Below are 26,252 nucleotides of genomic sequence, written 5' to 3'. Positions count from 1 at the left end.
GCTGAATTCTGCTCAGTTCTACTTCTACAGCTAACAAAGAGTTAGACCAATCCATATTTAACAAAGCAAAAGCATAAAGATCTGTCAGCTGGTTTATTCCAATATAAAAACAATAGCTAAGTATGGGAGGAAATATTAGGTAGCCTCAATTATACATTTTAAATAATTAATTTATTTATAACCAGCATCGCAATTAACATCTATATGGGGCTAAATTATCAAGCTTTTTGTTGTTGTCGCTGTTTGTCTGCTTGTTTGCTTGTTTCTGACAAAGGGACTCACCACACCCAGCTGAGCAATATTTTTTAAATCCTTGCCTTTGGTGTTACACTAAAGACAATGTTAATGAAAATATTCAAATTTACTAATGATCTAACAAGCACACCTAAGTTTCCCATACTGAATCAAATTAGTGTCTTCTTTGTAAATTAGGGATTTACTGTACAAGTGCTACAAGTTCTATTATTTCAGGAAAATCTTTTTACTAACTGACTTACCTCAGACTTTCATTTCTTTCAGGGCAGGTCAGTTTTGAGAATTTAATGAGGTAGTCAAGTTCTTCTGAAGGCAAATACATTGCACCATTCAAGCCCCCTTTGAGGTCTTTTTGTACATGTTCTTGTGACAAGTTCTGTAATACATACTGAATTTGAAGTATAGTTCGAAGCTTTTTCTTCTCAGCCTCAAGTTTTAACATATGCTCCCTTCTCTGGGCCTTTTTCTGGGCTTTCAACAGCTGTTAAAACAAATGCAGGCTCACATATCTCCACCCATATTAGCAATCCATATATACCAAAATCCACCACAAACAGCTGGGATTAGATGATACACTTCACAACTGAAAACCTGAAAAGAGGCTGCATGTGATGGCACATGCCTCTTATCCAAAGACTTAAGAGGCAGAAGCAGGCAGATCTCTCTGAGTTTGAGGCCAGCTTGGTCTATACAGTGAGTTCCAGGACAGCCAGGGCTATGTGGAGACACCCTGCCTAAAAACAAAACAAAAAATACCTGAACAGTTTAGTCCACTTCCTTGTCACTGAGTAATAAACTGGTTTATTATTTATGTAATCAGAACACACAGAGTTGAAACAGCTCACTCTCACTGATAGAAGTATTAATACCTTAAAGTCTATAAAATATATTCAGACAGCATGGTGGTACATGCCCAAGATCTCAGCATTGACAAAGCAGAGACAGGATCACAAATCTAAGCATAGCCTGGCTACATGATGAGTCCCAAATAAGCCTTTATTACATAGCAAGACCAAGGAAAGAAAAGAAGAAAAAGAATGGGAAAATATGAAAGAAGCAAAATAAAAGGAAATTTAAAAAATACGTTCCTAAATCCTAATTAATTGAGATTAAAAGATTAAAAAGAAACACTTGAAAAATATCCAATATTCCTTCCTGTCTAAGGGTATGGCAAAACACACACATAAGAATAAGTTAATCTAAAAATACTTAAAAGGGGTGGTGGTTGTGGTGGCAAGCTCTAGACTGCTGTCAAATCACAAGGGGAAAGAAATGTAAAGCAGTGGTCAGGCATGGTGATGAATAACTTTAATCCTAGCACGTGGAAAGCAGAAGAAGGCAGATCTCTGCATTCTAGACCAGTCTGGTATATAAAATGAGTTCCAGACCAGTTCTAGACCCTGATTCAAAAGGGATTGGATCGGGGGTATGGGGGGCGGTTAGAAAAGAGGAGAAGGAGGGATAAATCTAAAGCATAGACAGCATCTGAAAATGCTCTCACCCTAACTTGCCGAGGTATGTGCTATCTCTCGAGCACCATGGTAGAAAGACATGCATCAGTGCCCTAGGAAAAAGAACATCTTTCAAGGGATCAAAGAACCCAAGGTCACATCCTGGCCATTAATTTTAGTAAATTCCATTTGTAATGAGCCTCAGATCACAAACCTATAAAACATTATTACATCTCTAACTAAAGTGTTGAGAAAAGTCTAATGGAACTACACAGACACCTAGCATCTGGTATGTTTCTAGAAAGGTTTCATTCTTGGGCAGAAGAGACGACTCAGTGGTTAAAGATACCCCAGAGACACTTTAATACACAACAAAGATACGTGCACCACAATGTTCATAGCAGCTCTATTTATAATAGCCAGAAGCTGGAAAGAACCCAGAAGTCCTTCAGTAGATGAATGGATACAAAAATTGTGGTACATTTACACAATGGAATACTTACTACTCAGCCACCAGAAACAATGATTTAACCAAATTCTTAAGAAAATGGCTGCATCTAGAGAATATCATCCTGAGTGAGATAACCCAGTCACAAAAGAACAGACATAATATGTAGTCACTGATAGTGGGATGCTAACCCCAGAGGCTCGCACTGCCCCAGAAACAACTCAGACTGTGTGAAGTCCAAGAAAAAAAGAAAAGAAAACAAAACAAAACAAAACAAAACAAAAAAAAAGTCATGCTCAATCCTTACCCACCAAGAACACATTGACAAATTCCGGATTACACCCTGTATTACATGTACTGATTGCTCATTGTAAAAAAAAAAAAAAAAATCTTTACACACCAAGAAAACTTTGACTATTTCCAGGTTACATCTTGTTTTACGTGTACTTTATGCTCATTGTAACTAGTAAGATCGTAATCACACTATCAAACCATTAAAAAAAAAAAAAACAAGTACTGACAAAAATGTATTGTATACTTTTATACAAAAAAAATGCTTAAAATCTGTACATTTATCTTTGTTTTTTAAAATAAAGTTAAAAAAAAAAAAAAAGAGCACTGCTCTTGCAGTAGGCCATGGTTCAAATCCCAGCACTCACACTGCAACTCACAACCATCCGTAACTCAATTCTACAAGACTTAACAAATTCCTCTGACCTCTGTGGGCACCAGGTATGTACATGGTGCACATAACATACACTAGGGAAAAACACTCATAAAATAAATAAATCAAAAAAAAATGAACATCAGAGCTGAGGGGAAAAAAGCTGAGTAGAAGCTAAAATACAACAGAGCAGCTTGGAGAAGACAGAGCTTTAAATATTACACAAATATACTTCCACCTATCTAAGCAAAAGGAGACATGAGAAGCCTACTCATAGTCAACTAGACAAAACCTAAGTAATTTAGCAAAAACTTAAAAATATTCTAGAGATGGGCACAACGGTGCATATTTATAATCCAAGATACTCGGGTGACTAAGGCAGAGAATCACAAATTCCAGCCTTGTCTCAGCTATGTAGTGAGTTTAAGGACATCCCAGGCAACTTAGTGAACTTCCTCAATATAATCGGCATTATATCAAATGAATGGTGTTGGGGTAACATTTTTATACACTGTGTGAGGTATGTCTTTGTTATTCATCACCTGTAAGGCTTTCTCTGATTAGCTTTAATAAAGTGCTGACAGCCTATAGGTAGGCAGGAAAGAGAAAGTGGGACTTCCAGGCTGCAACTTCCAGGGTCTCTGGGAGAAGAATCTAGGCAGGAAAATTCACCAGCTAGACACACAGGAATTTGGACTTACCAGGACTGCATGAGAAGGAAATGGCCATGTGGCAAACATGGATTAGAATAAGCATGTTAATTTTGTTATATGAGATAGTTGGAAAGTAGCCTAAAGCTTCCATGTCATCAATGGGAGCCGGCAGGTCAAGACAGTCCACAAACAGAATAATAAACAAACACCATTTTTTAGGTAGTAGTATTTTCTTCAAGGCCAGTGATTAAAATCATTCTAAAACAAGTAATGAAAACATACTCACATCTTGGCTCAGTGCAGAAAAGGTTTTCTGAAGTTCCTTGGCAAATTCCAAATTATGAAGTACTTCTTCATACTTTTCCACTGCTTCCTACCAGACAGAATTTTTTAAAACCCAACTAATTACCAGCAATCTCAGAATTAATAAGTGTTCCTCAAATTGCTAAAGGACTGGAAAGACGGCTTAGTGGTTAAGAGCCCACACCTCTATTCCAGGGGATCTGAGTTCCTAACAACCAGTTACCCATAATTCAAGCTCTAGAAGATCTGTCATCCTCTTCTAACTTCCACGGATACCTACATACATGTACATATTCTTAGGTGCTCCTCAAGTACATCTTTATCCACCATGCTTGGTTTCAATTTTTATATTAGAAATCAAAGACCTGGGTCAGCGAGATGGTTCAGTTGATAAAGGTTCTTGCTGCCAAAGTGAGGACTTGAATTCCATCCCAGTGGTAGAAGCACAGAACCAACTCTAGCAAGTTGTCATCTGGCCCACCTACATACATATACTAATGTAATAAAATTAACTTAATAATAAAGAAACAAGCCCTAATTCTACCCTACCTATAATGTTTACGTTAAAGATATCTATGGGCTTTAAGAACACTAAGCCATTAGGATATCTTGGTCAATATCATTCACCATTCGAATGTACTATAGGAATAATACACAGGAGAACAGCAACGCAAAACATCTACAATATGGAAGGAAAAACTATAAATACCTGTAACAGACATCATAAATACTATAACAAGCCATATGAAAAGTGTGTAAATAAATACCTGTAGCAGACAACATAAGTATGGTAACAAGCAATATCCTACCAAATGTAAAGAAGCAATATTTTTTTCTTCTAAGACTTTATGCATGTTTACCTTTATGCTGGACATAGTGGCACACACCTTTAATCTCAGTACTCAGAAGGCAGGGGCAAGGGAATCTGTTCAAGGACAGCCTGGTGTACAAAGAGTGTCCTAGGACAACAGGGGCTCTGTCACACAAAGAAAACCTGTCTCAATAAACACAAAGTTTTACTAGGGGGGCTAGAGAAATGGCGCAGGAGTTAAGAGTACTTGTTGGTCTTGCAGGGACCCTGGGTTTGGTTCACAGCATCCATGTAGTGGCTCATAACAATCTGTAACTCCAGTTCCAGGAGATCTAACATTTTCTTCTGTTCTCCACAGACACCACACAGATGGTGGATATACACATGTGCAGGCAAACACTCATACACATAAATTAAAGGAGGGAGAGAAAAAGAAAAAGTTTATACTTGAGCCAAACTAGCAATCAGGAAAGAGTTGAGCTTGTCCTGGAAATTTAAATCTTTGTGGAGAAAGACAAAGGTCAGTTTAGGGCCAGCTGATAAGATGGCTCAGTGTAGGAAAGCCAATTGCTGTCAAGACTGACTATCAACTTTGATCGCCAGGACTTTAAGGTGAAAGAAAAGAACTAACTCTTGGGCTGGAGAGATGGCTCAGTCATTAAAGACAAGGCTCACAACCAAAAGCATAAGAACTAACGCTCACAAGTTATCTCCTGACCTCTCCCCAACCCACACACATACAAATAAAACAAATAAATGTAATTTTGCTTCTTTTTTGTTTGTAATTATTGTTTTTAATTTATTTTTATGTGCATTGGTGTCAGGTCTTCTAGAAGTAGAGTTCCATTCAGAGAGGTGTGAGCTGCCATGTGGGTGCTGGGAATTGAACCCAGGTCCTCTGAAAGAGCAGTTGGTGCTCTTAACTACTCACTGAGCCATCTACCTCTCCAGCCCTATGCTTTTTCGTTTTTGTTTTTGTTTTGTTTGAGACAAAGTCTTGGTCTTACTATGTAGCTGTGACTATCCTAGAACTCACTCTTTAAACCAGGCTGGGCTCAATCTCAGAGATCTACCTTGCCTATTGAGTTCTAGGATTAATGGTGTATGCCAATATACCCAGCTCCCTTTTAATTTAAAAACGAAGAAAAAGGTCAACTTGGAACAGAACAAGTTTGAGAACTTAAGCAGTTGGAGATATAGGAGAGTCTCAGTAATTAAAAGAGTGTAGTAGGACCAACAGATTGCTGGTGGATGAATGCACTTGCCACCAAAACTGACAACCTGAGTTCTATTCCACACAGTAGGAAGGAAGAATAGACTACTTTAAGTTGTTCTCTGGACTTCACATATATGCCACAGCAAAGGAATATCCATATATCCACAAAATAAGTAAATATATGTAAAATACACACACACATTTAAAAATGTACATTATTCTATTCCTAGGTATTATTCAAAAGAAAGCGCATCTACAATCATGCATATATCCATATGCATAGAAAGATTATTCATGGAGCTGGAGAGATGGCTCAGCAGAGCACTGGATGCTCTTCCAAAAAACCTGGGTTAATTCTCAGCACCCATATGGCAGCTCACAACTGTAACTCCAGTTCTTGGGGATCTGACACTTCCACTCAGATATATGTGCAGGTGAAACACCATATATGTATATAAGGTAAAAATAAATAGATCATTTTGAAGTATTATTTGTAAGTCTCAAATAAAACTCCAACTACACAGAATAAGACATTGCCATACTCTAAAAAACAGACAAACCTCAAAAAATATGCTAAATTTAAAAAGCCAGACACAGTTCTGGGAATATGGTTCAGTTAGTAGAAAGCTCTGCCTGAGTCCCTGGGATCAATTCCTACCACCACCTCCCCTCAAAAAAAATGTCATTGCTATATTAAAAGACAGACTCCAGAGTCAAAGTCTTTATTTTAGGGGCTAAGTAATTAAGGAAACTGGCTGTTCTTCCAAAGAACCCTAATTCAATTCTAAGCATAGACATAAGCCATCTAACACCCTCTGAGGGCCTCTGAGGGCCTAGGCACACAAGTGTTGCACAGACATACATTCAGACAAAACAACCACATAAATTTTTTAAAAAAGAAATTCTTTTGTTGTTTTTAAGATAGGGCTCTCTATGGTGTAGTTCTAGATGTCCTAAAACTCACTATATAAAGCAGACTGCCCTTGAACTCACAGAGATCTACTGACCTCTGCCTCTACCTTCCAAGTGCTAAGATTAAGGTGTATACCACTATGCCAGGCTATGAAATAATTCTTTAAATCCTTTATACAAAATGCCCAGAAAATGAACACTTACAGAGATTTAAAACAAAGCAAAGGATAAAAGGTAACCTCAGAAGTTGACAAAATTTTCTAGAACTGGATTGTGAAAATAATTGCCTGATTACACAAGTATACAATAAATTAATTTGTACTCTTAGGTTTCTTTTGTGATATGTACAAATGGCTCAGTACAGTTGCTAGAAAAAAGTTTGACAAACTGGGTAAGTAGAGCACTGATCCAGCAAAAGCAAGGCCCTGAGTTCAATTCCCCTGATAACAACAAAATTCTGATAACAGTATGTAGAGAAAGAAACTCCTGAATACTTAATATAAATGACTATGATAATTCTAAAAATCAGATAAGCTCTATATTCCAGCAGTTTCAACCTATAGGGTGCAACTCCTTGGGGTTGCCTTTCAGATATCCTGCATATCTCAGATATTTACAGTACAATTTATAACAATAGTAAAACTGGTTATAAAGTAGTGAAAATTTTTATGGTTGGGGGGTCACCACAACAGGAACTATATTGAAGGGTCACACATTAGAAAGGTTGAGAAACACTGCTACAGAACAATTTTTAATGTGTCCCCTGAAAAGTCTTTCACCTGTCAAAATATGCAAAAGTTATGAAAGCTGAATTATTTATACTATCAAAACCAAAAATAATTCAAATATTCACCTATTCATACATAATAAGCAAACAAAAAATAAAGTATAGCTATGTACATTATTACAAACTGAGTAACAGTCCTAATTAGAATGAAAAAAACATCCTGTAAAATATATAGCAATTTATTGATCATAGGGTACAAAAAAAAAGTTCTATCAGACTTAATAGCAACAGGTTTTGTTAAAAACAAAGGCAGGAGCGAGAGAGATGACTCAATAGTTAAGAGCATTTGTTGCTCTTGCAGAGAATCTCAGTTCAATTCCAAGCACCCTCATGGTGGGTCACAACCATCCAGAACTCCAGTTTCAGGATACTCAATATCCTCTTCTGACTTCCAGAGGCACCAAGCAAACATGATACACGGACATATATGCAGGCAAAATAATCACAAAAATACAATAATCAAATCTAAGTTAAAGGGGGAAAGCATAAGAAAGAAAGGGAGAGATTTTTAAGATCATAGTTAGAAAAGGAAGATGTACCAGGAAGGAGATCAGTAGTGTTTTATGCATTGCTTGAGTGAGTGAGGATGAGCATGGATGCTTGTTTTATTATCCACTATGGTCGTGACTTATGGGCCACATGCTGTAAGGACCCATTATTTCATAATAGAGAAGGCAAAGAAGTCCTCCAGCTCTACAGGCAGAAAATGTAATGATAGCACGTAATCTGCAGAGTGCTCTGAAACTAGAAGGAATGCCATTCCACACCCTCTCACGAGGCAGCAATATTAGCCAGGTACTGTCTGAATGTCCCAACGTGTACCATTCTTCCTTTTCTCCATTCCATGGTGGAAGGTCTTTCTAGCTGGGTCCTACACCAAATTCAATGCTACCTTCACAGAAAACCTCTGTGATTCCACTTTTATGTTATTGTGTGTATGTGTTCTCATGTGTGTATAGGAGTCAGAGAAACCTCAGATATAATTCTTCAAGCACTGGTGGTTTTTGTTGTTTTATTTTGAGACAGAATCTCTCTATGTAGCCTGGCTTCCTGGAACTGACAGTGTAGACCAAGCCATCACTAGGATTAAAGATATATACCACCAAGCCTAGCCCATTGGTCTTTCTTAGAATTTTTCTTTTACTTTTAATTTAATGTGTTTGAGTATTTTGTTTGTACGTTTGTCTGTGTACCACTTGTGTGCCTATTGGTCACTGAGGTTAGAAGATGCCATTATAATTGATGTTAGAAATTGTTGTGAGCTACCACATGGATGCTGTGACTTGAAGCTGGACCTCTGCTCTGAACTGCTGAGCCATTCCTTCAGCCCCCAACATTTATTTTTAATGCTACACATATATGTGTATAGATATGTGCATATGAATTCTGGTGACCAAAGGATGCCAAAAGTATCGATCTACTAGAGCTGGAATTGTAAGCTGATATGGGTATTGAAAGCTGAACTCAGGTTCTCTGGAAGAGTAGTAGTCCTACACTGTTTTTGTTGTTGTTGTTGTTTTATTTTTGTTATTTTGGTGGGGGTTTTGTTTTGTTGATAGATTCCACTGGCCTAGAATGTGCCGAATAGGCTAGGAAGCCCCAGGGATCTGCCTCCACCACTCCAGAGCTGGGATTGTAAGAATGTACCACCCTACCCCAGACTTTTACATGGACTCCGAAGACTGAACTCAGGATCTCATGCTTGTACACCAAGAACTTTACCTGAACTCAGATTTAAAAAACAAACAAACAAAACTCCCCCTCGGTGATACCATCTAACAATACGCTCTTCTATAATTCTTACAGAAAAAGAAGCTTCCACATTTTAAGTTAGTGGACAGAGCATGAAGCCACCACCAAGGAAATAAATTCTGGCTGATCAGGGAAGCCCCTTCACCAGCTGAAGGGTACACCACGCTTAGAGTTCACACAATTCAAAGTTAAGCCTCAACAGAATCATAATTGCTATGCAAAGAACTTGGGGGGGGGGGCAGAAAAGGTGACAATAATGCCTAAAACCTACAATACAAAACCAGCAATTTTAGCTGAAAAGATAACAGGCCCAGGAGCCAGATCAAATAACTTCGGGGCTGGAAGGACAATTCAGCAGTTAAAAGCACTGGCTGCTTTCCAGACTAAGTAGACTTGGTGCTTCTCACCCACATTGCGCAGCTAGCTCAGAACTGCCTGTAACTACAGCTTCAGGGGATTCACATACCCATACACAGACATGCAGAGACATACATTAAGAAATCTTAAATAACGTCAAGCACATTTTGTCCCTTCTTTAAAAAACAGGAAATGTAATCAAGCCAAACAAAAGATATCAATAAAGCATTTTCTTTTTAGTCCATATTGTAAAATTGTGAAACTCCACAAATTAAATAAAAATTGACATTACTAGGTATTCCCATTAACAAGTCAAACATGTAAAAGATAAGGTGCCTCATTTGTCTATAATGCCAGAATTTCAAAGGATGATGCAGGAGTATCACCGTGAGTTTAAAAAAAGAAATTTGTCATGAATGTTTATAGTAAAGTTAATTTTTAAAAGGCTCGTATCATAGCTCAAATATGAAAGAAATTAAAAGAGCGACTGAAGAATCATGAGACAAAGCTACAAGAAACAGATTTTAGAATAGAAAGGTATCAAGTTTACAGAAAGCCAGTGAAGAGTTAAAACCTGTGTATACTCAGTCTTCCTAGCATAAATTAAGTTTCAGTGTATATGGTAACTCATCTAATCTATTTTGTGCTATTTAACCTGTGTCATCTAATAGTACAACAGAAATAAGCCCATGTGTAATATCTCACAGACAAAAACAAAAAAGTCACTGGGGAAAGCCAGTGGGTTCTCTCTTCTTTGGTCTATCAAGTCTATAGCTTTACTAAATCCATATAAAGTTCTATCAAGAAAGGAAGCCAGCCAGGTATGGTGACACACATGAATCCCAGCACTGAGAGGCGGATCTCTGAGTTCAAGACCAGCCTGAGAGACACAGTGAGTTCCAGGGCAGCCAAGGCTATGTAGAGACCCTGTCTCGTCAAACAAGAAAAGAAAGCAGACCAGTAGGTTTAACAAAGGCTCCTACAACTACTTACCAGCTGGTCTGGGTTAAGCTGCTCTCCATTCTTTAGGCGATCTTTATAATCTTCCAATTTGAGCTACAAAAGAGAGACATATATCTATGGTATAGACTGATATAAAACCAAAGCAAAGATTCTTGAAATAAACTAGAGTACCAGATTCCAACTCCATACAGGCAGAGAACAACTGTATTTGAGTTCCAAGTCAGGTGGGAAAAACAAAAACAAAAACAAAAAAAAAAACCAGCAGTTATCAGGCTGTCCTTGTCCCATGTAATCAGTCTAGCAGATTCTAGTTAGACTTACCACAACTTGGTTAATAATACTTTGGGTACTTAACCAATAGGAAAAGAAAGAACATACACCCAACTAGGGCTGTGGACTTCTAAGAATCTGCATCTCAAAAATGCAACAGCCTCAGCTCTAAAAAACAATTTGAACACTATAGGTACAAGCCACTGTCACTGGGAAACTTTGATGCTGGTATTTTAACTATCCCAATTATCTCCCTACACTTAAAACAGCAAAGTGCCTCTAAAGAGACAGACAGAGTCAGGAGGCACACCTGCACAGGAGTTAAAGCAGTGGGCAGTGCTTGTGGTGGTGGGGCAGTGTGGTAGAGGTTTCCTTCCCCAGTCACTTAACATTCACAATTCTGAGGTAAGGTCCAGTGTCTCAACTTAAATTGAGAGGATTGAGTTCCCACCATATATGAACTCAAAGAGCCTCACAGAAATAACTTTCTATGTAAATAATACAATTACTAAAAATTTGGTACCCCAGTACAAATTATTCAACAGTTAAGGCTTATTTGGGGAGAAAAACTATAGTAGCATTGTTAAGAATATAAGCTCCTCCTTATATTTAAATGCATTGTAGAACCTAAAGTTTCCCAAAATCAGGCATAAAATTACAGGTCAGTGGGCTTCGAGTGTTTGATGTGTGTAGCATACTGAAGTGTGAATGGGTACATGGCAGTATCTGCACTGATAAAAAATGTTCTGGGAAAACTATGTGGCAAGCTAACAAGATACATAGAGCTGTCAGTATGGTAGGGTAAGTTCCCTGTATTATAGTGTATAGAGTATTAACCAGTATATAGGTGGAGTGATTGAAAATTTTATATTAGCTCATGTGACTGTTACAAATAACTGTTTCCAGAATCTTTAAATACATTTAAATTTTAAAGAAAATATTACTCTAAAATTACAAAAATTAGGTCATTGAAAGATTTAATTATGTGTATCTGTGGGGGGGTATATGCAAGTTCAGTGCAGGTCCCTTTGAGGCCAGAGTTACCACCAAACATTCCACTTCACCACCTTCACCACCACCGCTGCCGCCACCAAACTGAAGTTGTAGATAGTTTGTAAACTGCCTGATGTGGGATCTGAAAAATCAAAGCCGGGTCCTCTAGAAGAGCTGTAAGTACTCTTTGTTTTTGTTGAGACAGAGTCTTTCTGCATAGCTCTGTCTGTCCTGAAACTCTTACAGACCAGACTGACCTTGAACTTAGAGATTTGCCCTAATTGCTAGGACTAAAGGCATTTGTCGAAATGCCCAGCTTTCTGTACATACTCTTAACCTCTGAGCCACCTCTCCAGCCCCAAATCTTTTTAACATTATTAGTACGTGTGGAGGTCAGAGGAGTTTGGGGAGTTAATGATCTCCTTCCACTGCAGACTCCTGGGGTTGAACTTAGGCCATCAGGTTTATGCAGCTTCACCAGCAACCATGGAGCCATTTCATAGCCTGAATTTTTCCTCTTTTTATAATAAGTCTACTTAAGTAATGCCTTATGTCTATCATATGCCCCAAACTAGAGGTGCTGAACCAGGCAGTTAATTCCCAGAAATATTTGAGGTAATCACAAATTGCAGAGTCTGGGGAAGCTAGACAGTGCTTGTGGTATTTTTTTTTAGGCAAACACCAAGGTTGATGAGCATCCCATAATGCTCAGGATAGCCTCTCACAACAAGGAATGACCCAGCATAGTGGTTCTCAACCTGTGAGTCCTGGCCCCTTTGAGGTCACTTATCAGATAATCCTGCATCTTGGATATTTACATTATGATTCATAATAGTAGAAAAAGTAGTTATTAAGTAGCAACAAAATAATTTTACAATGGGAGAGGGATGTTGCCACAGCATGAGGAACTGTATTAAAGGACCTCAGCCTTAGGAAAGTTGAGAATAACTGATCTAGTACAAAACACCAGTGGCACTATAGCTGACTACACTACACTAGCTCATGCTTGCATATACTGTTACCTGCTGAAACGTGTGGCATGTTCACAATAGTTAACTTTCTACCAGAAGTGCCAAGATGTAAAGCTACCTTTCACACTGAATTTGCTAGTTAAGAAAAATATATAAAAATGGGCAGGGGAGATGACTCAGCAGTTAAGAGTGCTGACTGCTCTTTCAGAGGACCCAGGTTCAATTCCCAGCACTCACATGGCAGCTCACAACTGTCTGTAACTCCTGGATCTGACACCATCACAGGCATATATGCAAACACCAATGCACATAAAATAAAAACATTAAATTTAAAAATAGAACTCATAAAAATAAAATTCATGTATCAGCCACAAATTTGGTGACATAAACCACTATTTTTTTACCACAAGCATTTTGCAGGTTCCTCCTATACTGGTTTTCAGTCTTAACATGATTTCCTAGAAGGTGGGAAGAGAGGCACTGGTCTAACAGACAGGCATTCAGAATTAAAGAGGTACTAAGGTAAGACAGGATAATACAGGAATACACATACACATAATGAAGAAAGCCATTAGTGTATTAGTATTCCACTAATAGACCTTGAATTGACTAGTTCTCAGTGCTAAGGAACTAGTACTGACCCAGGAACAACATTAGTAATCAAATGCTTGCATTCCAAAGATTATGGGAAAAGAAACAGAACAACCAGCCACTGGCTCCAGCACTAACTTCCAATGCAAGGGAAGTACAAGTACCTCTCTACTAAGAAAACAACCTTCCTGCCAGGAAGACAGAGGCAGATCTCTGTGAGTTTGAGACCAGCCTGGCCTAGAGAGAAACCCTGTCGTGAAACAAAAACAAAACAACCTTCCTAAGGTTTTACTGGGTTTTCAGCACATTTTAAGAGAATTTGGATCCAGATACTTATTCAGCTTTAACTGTCAAAAGCAGATGAGAATCATGACACAACACACATTCCAAGGGACTGGGCTAAAATGACTCAGGAAATGAGAAATTATCTGGATCTTTACCACACAATTTACTGTAATGTTAGGCTAGTAAGAATCCAAGCCTCTTTACAAAGCTGTCTACAAGACTTTCACGGACCAATCTTAAATCATTATGTAGCAGCAGAAAAAAATAATGCTGAAACATTTTCTAGCCCGTGGGAAAATGCTTCCAAAGACTGCAGCATCTGTACTGCCCTATCACTTACTACAGTCACAAGGAAAACAAAAACATCGAGCTATTCCTCATCTAGTAACTCAAGAAATCAGACCTAAGACAGCTAACTCTTCAAATACTTCAAACGCAGTATGTGAAGAATAGCTGTTCAGCTGGGCTGGCAAACTGAAGCAAACATTTAGCCTGGATGCTTATTTGTTCCCAGGCAACTAAATTTCAAGGTCAATTAAATTTTCAGGGAAGATCTATGTTCTCTGAATCTGGCTTAAAGTCACGCACATTCAGGAATGGGAGGGGCAGAAAGTTACCTTCTTCTTCTCAATGTTCCTAATTTTGTGTTTAAGGCATATAAGTCCATTATCAATATAGGTCTCGTATGCCTGAGAAGGCGATGCAGCAGAACTGAGGGTAGACGGCAGGGGGCTCTGAGCCCGCTGGTTTTCTCCTTGCTGACTGTGGTTCACTTGGGACTTGGCTGACTTCATATTTCCCACTCTTGCCTCCTCTGAATGGCCTGAAGGTGACTGGTAACCAAAAAGGGATGAAGAGAGAGTTGCACCACTTAAACGGATGAGGCTAAAGGATGGAGGCGGGAGGAGTTCGGTACCAAAGTAAACTAAAGGTGTGCATCGATCGAGCTTTCTTTAAAATAAAATGAACTCAAAACACGATGTCAATTCAGGCAGCGTACTTCCACTCCCCTAAGGCAACTGGCTGCAAACAATAAAGACAGCCTATACATAGGCAAAAATGTACATTATAGGAACGTGGAGAATAACTGCCAAGCAAGCAAAAAGCTTCTATCTCCTCATTCTGAATAATTTCTACGGTCATCACGGAGGGGGGGGGGGAGGCAGCCACTTTCCACATAAACACCTTATACCTGAGCCTTTACTGCAGCCCCAACTTCAATCTATCTCAAAGTCTAACTAGAACTAGAATGGTAATGTCTCTTTGGCTGTCCAGAGCCTAATCAAGTGCATCCCCAAGTGCCTAGTCTTCTCACAAACCGCACGCCGATGTGGCTTCCAGTTGTGTTTACAGTAACTCACAATCACTCACTCCCATACCGGCAAGCCTTCTGCTTCCCGCACCAAGGAACCGGGAAACCAAGGAGTCGGACACTTCACCTCTACTCAGGAATCCTGCCCGTAAAGAGCGAGACCAGAGCTAGACAGCCCCTGCACACCACTGCTCAAGTGTTCAAGTGTCCCAGGGGCCCGAGTAGAGGAGCCTCAGCCAGGGTCACAGGTCTAAGGGCTCACGCAGCCCACCAGACGCAGAGCACTCTGCAAAGCCGCTGAGGAGCCCGACCCCAGAAGGCTGGGACACCACGCTTCTCCACCCCGCCGCGGCCGCGCAGACCCGCCCACCCCGCCGCCGCCCTGCTTCACCTCCCCGGCGGCCTCCGAAAGCGCGCGGGAGCCCAGCACTCCCTTCTCCTCCCGTCCCTCCCTCCCGCCTCAGCTTAGCCTGCGGCCACCGCCGACAGTGCATCCACAGGCAACTCCGCCGCTCGCGCCCAAGTTGGCCCCACAAGGCGCGCGCAACTTATGTAGGCCGCGCACGGAGCAACCACGCCCAGATACCGCCTATTTCCGGTCCTCTGCCCCGCCCTCTAGCACGCGAGCTCCCCTTTGGAAGCTTCGCCTTCCGGCGTCCCCTCCCACTTTCCGCCCCTCCCCCTCTCGTGCTCTGGACCACAACAGCCCGCCCTGTTCCGGTACCCGGGAGCTGCGGGGCACCAGTCCTTTCGGATGTCCCTTTCTGCAAGCCCGCGCTTGGCGCGTGCCTTCCCTCTACTTCTCTGAAAGCCTGAGGCTCTGCACCTGGTGGCTTGGATGGGGCCCCGCTTATTTCAGCCAGCACTGGCTGGTTGCGCGCCCCAGTGCAGATGATTTCAATCCTTGGAAAAGAGGCAGCAAATCGTGTGCAGAATGACCAGATAAACTAGCTTTCAGGCTCTAATGGGCACTTCTAAAATACAAGAGCACCCTTAACCCCCCCCCCGATTTTTTTTTTTTTTTATTGTAGAATGAGGAAGATCACTATTTCCTTTCAGTGGACTCAGCCTGTAAGAGCAGAATGCTATGGGACAGCCCTACCACCAGAGCAGAGTAGATGACTGCAGCCTTTTTAACAGGAGGGTGTATGTTGCTGGGAAGCAATTCATTTCATTGGCACTGAAAGAGCTGGGAAAATTACTTGTTGGGTTGCATAAAGTCAGTAGAAAACACGGGAGACTATCAGCTTCTGAAGGATTGGTGATGATTCCTGTATCAAATAAGGTTTTAGGGTGGCTTACTCCATAATCCTAGGGAGGCAGGAACAGACCTCATATACTAAATAAAATAATAAGGTTAATAAATTAAAACTTGCCCCCAACTTGTGTCAAAGTATTTTACCAAATAGAATTGGTTTTAAGTCCTATCTTTGTGGCAAGGATAAGAATTTAGAAAAGGACAGTCAAAAGCATAATCAAGTAAACAAATTGAAAGTGTGGCCAACAGGCTGGAGAAACAGCTCAGTGGTTAAGAGCACTGACTGCTCTTCCAGAGGTCCTAAGTTCAAATCCCAGTAACCACATGGTGGCTCACAGCCATCATCTGTAATGGGATTTGATGCCTTCTTCTGATGTGTCAGAAGACAGCTATGTATACTTACATATAATTAAAAAAAAAAAAGTCTAGCCGAAACCACACAAAAATCATCTTGGCTTGGCGCTTCTCGATTTTGCCTCTTGCCATCTGAGTCCATCCTGGTATATATCTTCTTTTATTGTGTTTTATTCTGTTTTAGATATCGACGTTTTGCTGCAAGTATGTTTATGTTGCCTGGTGCCCGTGTAGGTCAGAAAAGAGTGGTGGATACCCTGGAACTGGAGTTATAAACAGTTGTGGACCACCATTTGGGTGCAGGGATTTGAACCCAGGGAGGGCCTGTGGAAGAACAACCAGTATTCCTAACCACTGAGCCACCTCTCCTCCCTCTCCTGTTATGTACCTTAATGTTGTATTTTAGCATTGAGTCTCTGAACCCCATGTGCAACTTGAATATTAAACAAACACTAGGTTCTCTGTTTTCCTCATGGATAATCAGAGAAAGAACAGGCTGCTGAACTGAGGAAGGTTAATACACTTAGGTTTTCCACACAGAATGGCCATGAAGCCTGCTATTAGCACGCCATCAGATAACTGAACCAGCACATTTACATTTGCATATGCCTTTGTTGGCCTATGCTAATAATGAACCCAAAAATAATATATGGGCACATACCTTTACAGGTACTTACCTCCCAGCACTCAAGAACCTGAGGCAAGAGGATCATAAGTTGGATGATAACCTGGGCTACAAAGAGAAATTGATACCCCACCCCCCAAAACAGGGATTTCCAGATTTACCATAACTATCATTTGGGCCATTAGATCCAGCCATAATCCTAACTACTCAATGGAAGAATTATTAATAAATCTCTTAATTTATTTAACAACGAGGACCGTAAGGATGAATCAAGAGAAAATACAAAAGCACAAATAGTTAAATTTAAGTCGTAATATGGTATAGTTTGTATAACCCTGTAATAACAGTAATAAGAGAATGCCCACAATAATGTTTCAGCAATGTTTTCTGAAAATTAAAAAAGGAAAATGAGGTGGGAAAATATAGGATGAAGCCATTATACAACAAGGTGGGTTGAGCCTATCATTGGATGAGAAGGAAAGGAGGAAAGGTAGGCGGGGGAGAGGGGAGTCTAGCTAGGAAGGAGAGAGGAAGAGGAGAAGGTGGGGAAATTCAAGTGGGGGCAACATGGAAGCAGACATGTATGTTTCTCTCAGAACATCTTTATATAAATAAGGTTGTTATGAATAATTAATAAGGGATAGAATTGTACAGGATCATTTGAATTATCTAGGTGGGCAAATTATATCATGCCAATTGGACCAGAGTATTTTGGTGTGTTCTTTGATGTGGTGACTTAATTGAGTTCAAAGAGGGTGTAGTGGTGGGACGAACACAGCCCATCACATAGTTGGGATGTGTGTGTAAGGCTTGGCAATAACATGCCAAGGGAAAGTGAGTGAAAACAACATGCTGGGGCAGCCGTGGACCACCTGAGATAGAAGCAGCCGGGACGGGCAGAGTGGACCACCTGAGAAGGAAACCGAGTGAAGAGTGTGACTTTCAGATCATGTGACAGAACCCGTGTGCTCTGCTCTACACTGGAATGAGACTGCAGGGCGATAGTAACAGAACCTTTTTTTAATAATTACCGCAACAGGGAAACTCTCAACTTTTTGTGCCAACTCTTAGGTGGCTGAGGCAGGAGGATCCTGAGCTCCAGGCCAGCTTGTACCACTTAGTACAAAACAACAAAGAGAAGAGAGAGGCTCACAGGGGCGATGATGGAATTCAGTGGTAGATTGTCTGCCTAGCATGTATGAGACTCAGGATTCCATCACCAGCACAACAGAAATTGTGAGTAAGAATTTAAAAGTATCATAAACTCTTTGGACAAGGGCAAAAAGCAGACATGTATTTCACCATAATACTACAAAAACAGTCTCTTGGCCACATACTGAAATTCTCCACTGAAACCGCTTGATCCAAGTCAGCACATTTCAAATCACTCCCAGTAACAAAGTCTTCCATATTCTTATTAGGATAGCCCATTAATCTCCATTTAAAGCTTTCCGAAGCTTTCCAAATCCAAAGTCCCAAAATCCACATTCTTCCAAACAAAAACATGGTCAGGCCTATCACAGCAATACCCCACTCCTGGTACCAACTTCTGTATTAGTTAGGGTTTTATTACTGTGAACAGACACCATGACCAACGCAAGTCTTATAAATAAAAACATTTAATTGAGGCTGGCTTACAGACAAATTCAGAGGTGCAGTCCATTATCATCAAGACAAGAGCATGGCAGCATCCAGGCAGGCATGGTGCAGGAGGAGCTGAGAGTTCTACATCTTCATCCAAAGGAAGCCAGGAACAGACTAAGCATCCTCAGGCAGCTAGCTAGGAGGAGTGTCTCCAAGCCCACCCCCAGAGTGACACACTTCCTCCAACAAGGCCACACCTTCTACTAGTGCCACTCCCTCAGCCAAGCATATGCAAACCATCACAAGACCAGAGAGGTGGCAGCTCTTCCAGATGACTTTAGTTCAATTCTCAACATCCACATAAGGGCTCACAACTATCAGTCTGTAATTCCTTCTTGTACCTTCTGTGGGCACCAGGCATGCATATTGTTCAGAGACACACATGCTGGCAAAAAGATAAACCTCATACACATAAAATTCAAAAAACAAAAAAAAATTTTTTTTGGCCAGGTGTAATGGGGCAGCCTCTAACCCCAGCACTCCAAGAAATAGAGTCAGATCAATGTTAGTTCAAGGCCAGCCTGGTCTATTTAAAGAGGTCTAGATCAGTCAAGACTTTACAGTGAGGCCCTTTTTCAAAACAAAACAAAAAAAAAAAAAAAACAAAGATAGTAAAAATAAATAGAACAATGAATAATTTTTATTTTGAAAAGACATAACTCTAGAACCTTCAGACCGATGTTTTATTTTCCCTTTGCCAGGTCATTCTTTTTCATAAAACTTTTGTCTCAACAATTGGGAAGCAGTACTTGTAAACTCAAACTTTACCATGAAATTACTATATTACAGATGAACAAAAAATGTCACTCTTAGTCAATGAGGAAAGAACATACGCAGTAAATTCAACAAACACTTGTTGGACACCTGCAGTACTAGGGCCACCCCTACAAGTGTCAGTGAGACAACCCAGCACCAGCCTACATGGAATTGAGCAGGGACTCATAAAAGTTGCAAATAAGGCTGGGTATTGCACAAGCCTTGAAGCTCAGGACTTGGGAGGCAGAGACAGCAGGATATCTATGAGTTAGTTCAAAGCCAGCCTGGTCTACACTATGTGACCCTAGCTCAAAACAAAGCAAAAAAGGGGGGCTGGAGGGATGGCTCAGCAGTTAAGAGCACTGACTGCTCTTCAGAGGTTCTCAGTTCAATTCCCAGCAACCACATGGTGGCTCACAACCATCTGTAATAGAATCTGATGCTCTCTTGTGGTGTCTCTGAAAACAGCTACAGTGTACTCATATAAATATAATAAATAAATCTTTTAAAAACTTAAAAAACAAAAAACCCTATAGGTATAAATGACAAGATAGCTACACAAATAAAGCGGGAACAATAAAAACCTAAAGTTAGTTAGTTTGTTTGTTTTTTAATGTGTGCAAGTGCTTTACACTTATGTGGGTGGAGCTCCAAAGGCCAGATAGAAAAGGGCTTCAGATTCCCTGGAACTGTACATACAGACAGTTATGAAGTGCTATGTAGGTGTTGGGAATCAAACCTAGGTCCTCTGCATGAACCAACACTGATGCTAAAGTGGATTGTTTTGTTTTGTTTATTGAGACAGGATTTCTCTAAGTAACACTCCTAGCTATCCTGGAACTTGTGCGGTAGACCATGCTGGCCTCAAACATAGAGAGTGCTACCTGTCCCTGCCCCTTCCTTCCCTGTACTGGGATTAAAGGCCTGTGCCACCACTGCCCAGCTAATTTTTTTTTATAAGTTACCTTGACACAGCTGGAGTTATCACAGAGAAAACAGCCTCAGTTGAGGAAATACCTCCATGAGATCCAGCTGTAAGGCATTTTCTCAACTGGTGATTAAGGGGGGGAGGGCTCAGCCCATTCTGGGTGGTGCCATCCCTGGGCTGGTAGACCTGGGTTCTATAAGAAAGCAGGCTGAGCAAGCCAGGGGAAGCAAGCCAGTAAGCAACATCCTTCCATGGCCTCTGCCTCAGCTCCTGCTTCCTGACCTGCTTGGGTTCCAGTCCTGACTTCCTCTGGTGATGAACAGCAATGTGGAAGTGTAAGCTAAATAAACGCTTTTCTCCCCAACTTGCTTGGTCATGATGTTTTGTGCAGGAATAGAAACCATGACTAAGACACTACCTATGTAGACTAGGCTGGCCTCAAACTTATAGAGAACCTCCTGACTCTGTTTCCTGAGATGGGGAGATTACAGGCATGTGCCATCATTCCCTGCTGAGTTTTGTTCTTATTCAACACTCCTTCTCTGTTTGGTCCCTTCCTCTCCCCCATTTAAATTATTTTTGAAAGCCTTTCTAGTTTCTAATTAATCAATTTAGTCAATTAATACGCAGCTTTGTCTGGCCTAGAACTCACTATGTAGACCAGTCTGGCTTAGAACTCACAAATTCTGGGAATAAAGGTTGTTTTAAAATCATAGTGTGAACCCCAAAATTGTATGGAAAAAAAAGTTTCTAGTTGTGGTGTGACTCAGTCTTAGCACAGACTTTTAATCCCAAACGATGAAGGTAAAGTTAGTTTGTAGAAGGAAGGACCCATGTTTGATGTCTAATTGAGTGTCAGACAAAGTGATGAATCAAAGAAAGATTTGACAGAACAGGATCTGCTTAACTCTCAGAAAGAGAAGCTCCATAAAAGGGAGCAGTGCAGAGGGAGAGAGGAAGGGGGCAGTTTTACCAGGAGAGTTTTATAGAGACGGGTTGAAAACAAAGAGAAAACAGGCTAAAGACAGAGAATGAGGAGGAGTCAGAAGATTAGAACATACAGTCAAAGTTAGCATGAGGCCAAGCAGTGCAATTCAATAAGAAATTGGAGTTTCAACCAGAACAGCTGAGTTGAATCAGTGAACCAGAGTTCAGAAAGAACTATAAAGAATGATCTTGGGCTGGAGAGATGACTCAGTGATTAAAGGCACTGGTTGCTCTTCCAGAGGTCCTAAGTTCAAATCCCAGCAACCACATGGTGGCTCACAACCATCTGTAATGATATCTGATGCCCTCTTCTGATGTGTCTAAAGAAAGCTACAGTGAACTCATATACATCAAATAAATAAATCTTTTTAAGAAAAAAAAAAAAGGATGAACGTATTCAGCAGCAAATCTCAGAGTCTGAAAACATCCTGGCCTAGATAAGATTATACAGAGGCTAGAAGCTTACAGGACTAGACCTAGGTGAGCAGCCAGAGGCAGTAAACCTCAGGGACAATTACTCAGGAGAATAATTAATTTTATAAATGGCATATGTTTACTATGCCCAGCTAAGATTAATGTTTATGGGGCTTATATTTTCCTTCAAATTATAATCAGATGTCAGTAGCTTTATTTATGCTGTCTGGGGCACTGGAATGAAGATATTATACTTTTTTGAAGTCCTTTAGGAGAGCCTTAAGTAGTTCCTAGTTGCCTGACATTGTCTATAACACTTTCCCACTTCCCTGTCTGGTATCACCTCCCACCTGCCCACTTTAAAATACTTATTTGAGGGCTGGAGAGGTGGCTCAGCGGTTAATATCAGTGACTGTTCCTCCATAGGTTCTGAGTTCAATTCCCAGAAACCATATGGTGGCTCACAACCATTTATAATGGGATCTGATGCCCTCTTCTGGTGTGTTTGATAGTAATATTCACAGAAAAATAAATTATTTTTGTGATTATTATCAGGCGGCCAGTTGTGGCACAGGCCTCTAATCAGGAGGCTGGGATAGGAAAATCCTTGCAAGTTGGAGGCCAACCTGGTTGGCAAAGTGTCTTATAAAAACAAGCTGGACAAATGGTTCAGTCAATAAGTGCTTGCCATATGGGCATGAAGACCCGGGTGCTTGGATACCCACGTAAAGACCACAGTATGATAGGATGCTTCTGTAAATTAAACACAGAGAAGCAGAGACAGAAAACCTGGGGGTTTACAGGCCAGCCAGTCTTGCAGAAGTGGTGAGTAGTTCCAGTTTCAGCAAGAGAGACCTTGCCTCAAAAAAATAAGAAAGAGGGCAGCTAAGAAAGACATCCAGAATTGATCTCTAGCTTTTACACACACACACACACACATACACACACATACACATATACACACACATACACACACAAATATATACACAGACTACGCATCACAATGAAAAAAAGTTAACTAGACAAAGCTATGCAAGGAAGCTCTCTATCCCCTGTGGCAATTGACCTTCTGACTCTTTGATATAAATTTCTATCCATCTGCCTCATCCATCATAATTTTATTTTTAAAACTATTGGAAATTAGCCTCTTTCAAATCATGCCACATTCATTAAAGCTTTAAAGAAAATGTCTGTACCAGAATAAATTCAGTTAATTATTCGAAAAATAGTATTTCCTGCAACCTCAGGAGGAATCCTGAGAGAATGATATTCTTACTACAGATTAGCAACCTACAGGTCATGGAGAATAAAAGGAAATTAACATACTGATTTTCATGAGAAATAGAAAACAAACAACCCTCAGAAAGTTCTTGCAGTCAGCCAAAGGGAAGGATGGGTCCCTATGTACCCCCTGTGGTGGTTAGTAAGAAGGGCCCTTGAGATTTTATTTGAATATTTGGTTCCCAGTTGGCAGAATATTTAGGAACAATGAGGAGTTGTGGCCTTGTTGGAAGAGGCATGTCACTGGGGGTGGGCTTTGAGGATTCAAAAGCCCTAGTCAGGTCTATCAAGTCTCTTTTTCAGTGCTGGCTTCCTGTAGATAAGATGTGAACCACACAGGTGGCTCATGTGTTTAATCCCAGCACTCGGAAGGCAAAGGCAGGCAGATCTCAGCGTGTTCAAGGTCAGCCTGATTTACAGATCAAGTTCTAGGACAGCCACAGCTATGTAGAGAGACCCTGACTCAAGGAAAAAAAAAAAAAAAAGTAAATTCTCAGCTCCTGATCCAGTGTCATGACTTACCTGCCTGCTGTCATGTTCTCCACCAGGATGGTAAATTGCCTTGGCCATGATGGTTGCCATGCAACAGGAAAATAATTAAGACAGTGAGTGCAGATCTTCGTTTACATGCTTCACACTGCTGGAGCCGCGCAGGCTTCAGTTATACTTGTCTAAAGACAGCGCAGATATCGCTGCAAATAGGAACACACAGTTCTCTAGGTCAACTCTAGAGTAGAATCTTCCCCAGGACAATTGCTGTTGGTGTCCTTACTTATCTGTCACCATATTAGTCACTGAGTTGCCATGACAAAAATCTGACATCAATCTAAAGGGAAAAAATAAACTCACAGTTTCAGAGGTTCGCTTCCACAAAACACTGGTTCTGTGGCTGTGTCTTGGCCTGTGGGGACTGCAAGGAAGCGCCTCTTACCCTATGTCAGCTAAGTAGCTATAAAGACATAAGAAGCAGAATGGTCACTCTGAGTTAGCTGGTACAGTCTGGACTACATAGTAAGACCCCATCTTATTCTTTTTTAAAGCTTTTCTTTCCTTTTATTGAGGAAAGGTGTCTTAGTTACTGTTCTATTGCTGTGAAGAAAAACCACAGCAACTCTTATAAAAGAAAGCATATAATTGGGACTGCTATACAGGTTTGGAGGTTTCATCCACTGGCAGGAAGCATGGCAACACATGGGCACACATGGTGGAGAGTTGCCCAAGAGTTCTACATCTGATGGGCAGGCAGAGGGAGAAACAGACTCTGAACCTGGCTTAAGCACTTAAAACCCCAAAGCCCACCCCACGGACACACTTCCTCCAACAAGGCCACACCTAATAGTGTCACTCCCTATGAGCCTATGAGGTGGGAGATAGGGAACTGTAGTGGCTATTCCTGGTTGTCAACTTAACTATATCTGGAATGAACCAGAATCCAGAGTTGAAAGGCTCACCTGTGATCCTGATCTTGAGGCTGGGAGATACAAGTTTCTAGACAACCTGGGTTAAATATCGAGATGCTTTTTCAAGCAAGAACAGTGTTAGGATCAGAGCTGATTGATACCACACCCACTTTGTAAGTAGGTTTTTCACTTTATAACCTATTTCTCTTCATAATTATTTAATAAATATTGAATGCAAAACAACATTGTTCTACTTTAGGTAGTTTGTTAAATAAGAAACAAAGTTGCTTTTCTTTTAAAAAAAAAAGATTCGTCTTGATTTCCTTAATGACTTGTGGGAGTTTATGTTTTTTTTTTTTTAATTTATTTATTTTATTTCATATATGTGGGTACACTGTTGCTCTCTTAAGACACACCAGAAGAGGGTGTCAGATTCTGTTACAGATGGTTGTGAGCCACCATGTGGTTGCTGGGATTTGAACTTGGAACCTCTGGAAGAGCAGTCAGTGCTCTTAATCGCTGAGACATCTCTCTAGCACCAATGTTGTTCAATTATATTCTCCAAATCTAAATTATTAATTAGATAACATTAGGTGATTTTGTTTTTCTCCTATAATGTCTTCTCTGGGTTCTGGGTCAGACTTTCTACCAATAAATTTTTAAAATGAGCTATCAAGCTTTGGCTTGTTATACATTTGCACAAATGAAGAAAAAGTATTTAAACTTTGAATTATGGTTCATTTGGAGAAACTAGTAATTACATATTTTGTAGAATTTAATTCAATATCTCTAAAATTAAACCACAGTGAGTTATTAGTGAACCAAATGAAAGAACACAGCACAGATTCATTAAGACATGAAACAAACCTTGGTTATAGAAACAGCCACAGCAATATGAAAAGCAGCTTAGCTATAAATATTGTGAAATTATTTTCAACTCCATATGTTAACTGAAGGAGATGCTTTGATTCTTATGTAGATAATAAAGCCAAAGCCATGAGCCTGGTGAAATCTGTGTAAGCGCTTTAAAAATTGCTTATGTTCTGATATCATAGCACTCCACAGTGGAAAACTTAATAGAGAGGAGTTAAATTTTAACAAATGAAAACTAACTGAATAGTTTCAGTTGTTCACAACTTTCAAGTCGTCTTTCTTCTTTATAGCCAGTAAGCAATAAACACAGTCCCAAGAATACTATCCTCCCAGCACCTGCTTGACAGTGAGTTAACTATCTGAATCTCTTTTGAGGGGAGAGTAGGGGTTGCCTCACTCTCCCAAGTGCTACCAAGCAATACCATATCTGTCTTAATATTTAAAAAGGGAAAGAAAATAAGGAAGGAACAAGTGACTATCGTTGGCACTGGGAATTTGCAAGCAAGAGAGGAACAACCTAGGGGTTAGCTTAGATTCTCCTTTCAGTGTTCAGGAGTTTCTTCCTCTAGTTCTGACAACCCACTGCTTTCCACGAAATCCTACCTCCAACTCACTGAGAATGCAGATGCTGAGCCAGATGTGATGATATCTCGCAGTCACCCCAGCACTCAGGAGGCTGAGGCAGGAGAATGGCAAGTTCAAGGCTTGGGCTACAGAGCAAGATAGATCCTATCCAAA

General features: G+C 40.4%; 1 protein-coding gene across 12 annotated transcripts in view; it reads right to left on the bottom strand.

Annotated features, from left to right (window-relative positions):
• Positions 1–14,507, bottom strand: part of CAPRIN2 (caprin family member 2) — a gene marked incomplete at its 3' end in the record, with an annotated part of 47,008 nt that extends 32,501 nt beyond the window's left edge. For 9 of the 12 annotated variants that reach the window (XM_080913772.1, XM_080913776.1, XM_080913777.1 and 6 more), the window contains exons 1-4: positions 14,300–14,485; positions 10,603–10,665; positions 3,758–3,844; positions 498–736 (exon numbers count right to left, since the gene is read on the bottom strand). In XM_080913772.1, coding sequence (XP_080769898.1) covers positions 498–736; positions 3,758–3,844; positions 10,603–10,665; positions 14,300–14,476 — 566 coding nt within the window. In that variant the 5' untranslated portion in view covers positions 14,477–14,485. Of the gene's footprint in view, positions 1–497; positions 737–3,757; positions 3,845–7,812; positions 7,885–10,602; positions 10,666–14,299 lie in introns of those variants that run through there. The other 3 variants (XM_080913773.1, XM_080913774.1, XM_080913775.1) reach the window with 2 other exon arrangements.
• Positions 14,508–26,252: the final 11,745 nt, after the last annotated feature.

Source organism: Micromys minutus, assembly GCF_963924665.1.
Source record: "Micromys minutus genome assembly, chromosome: 3".
Lineage (NCBI taxonomy): Eukaryota > Metazoa > Chordata > Mammalia > Rodentia > Muridae > Micromys > Micromys minutus.
This window is presented reverse-complemented; position numbering and strand designations above follow the sequence as displayed.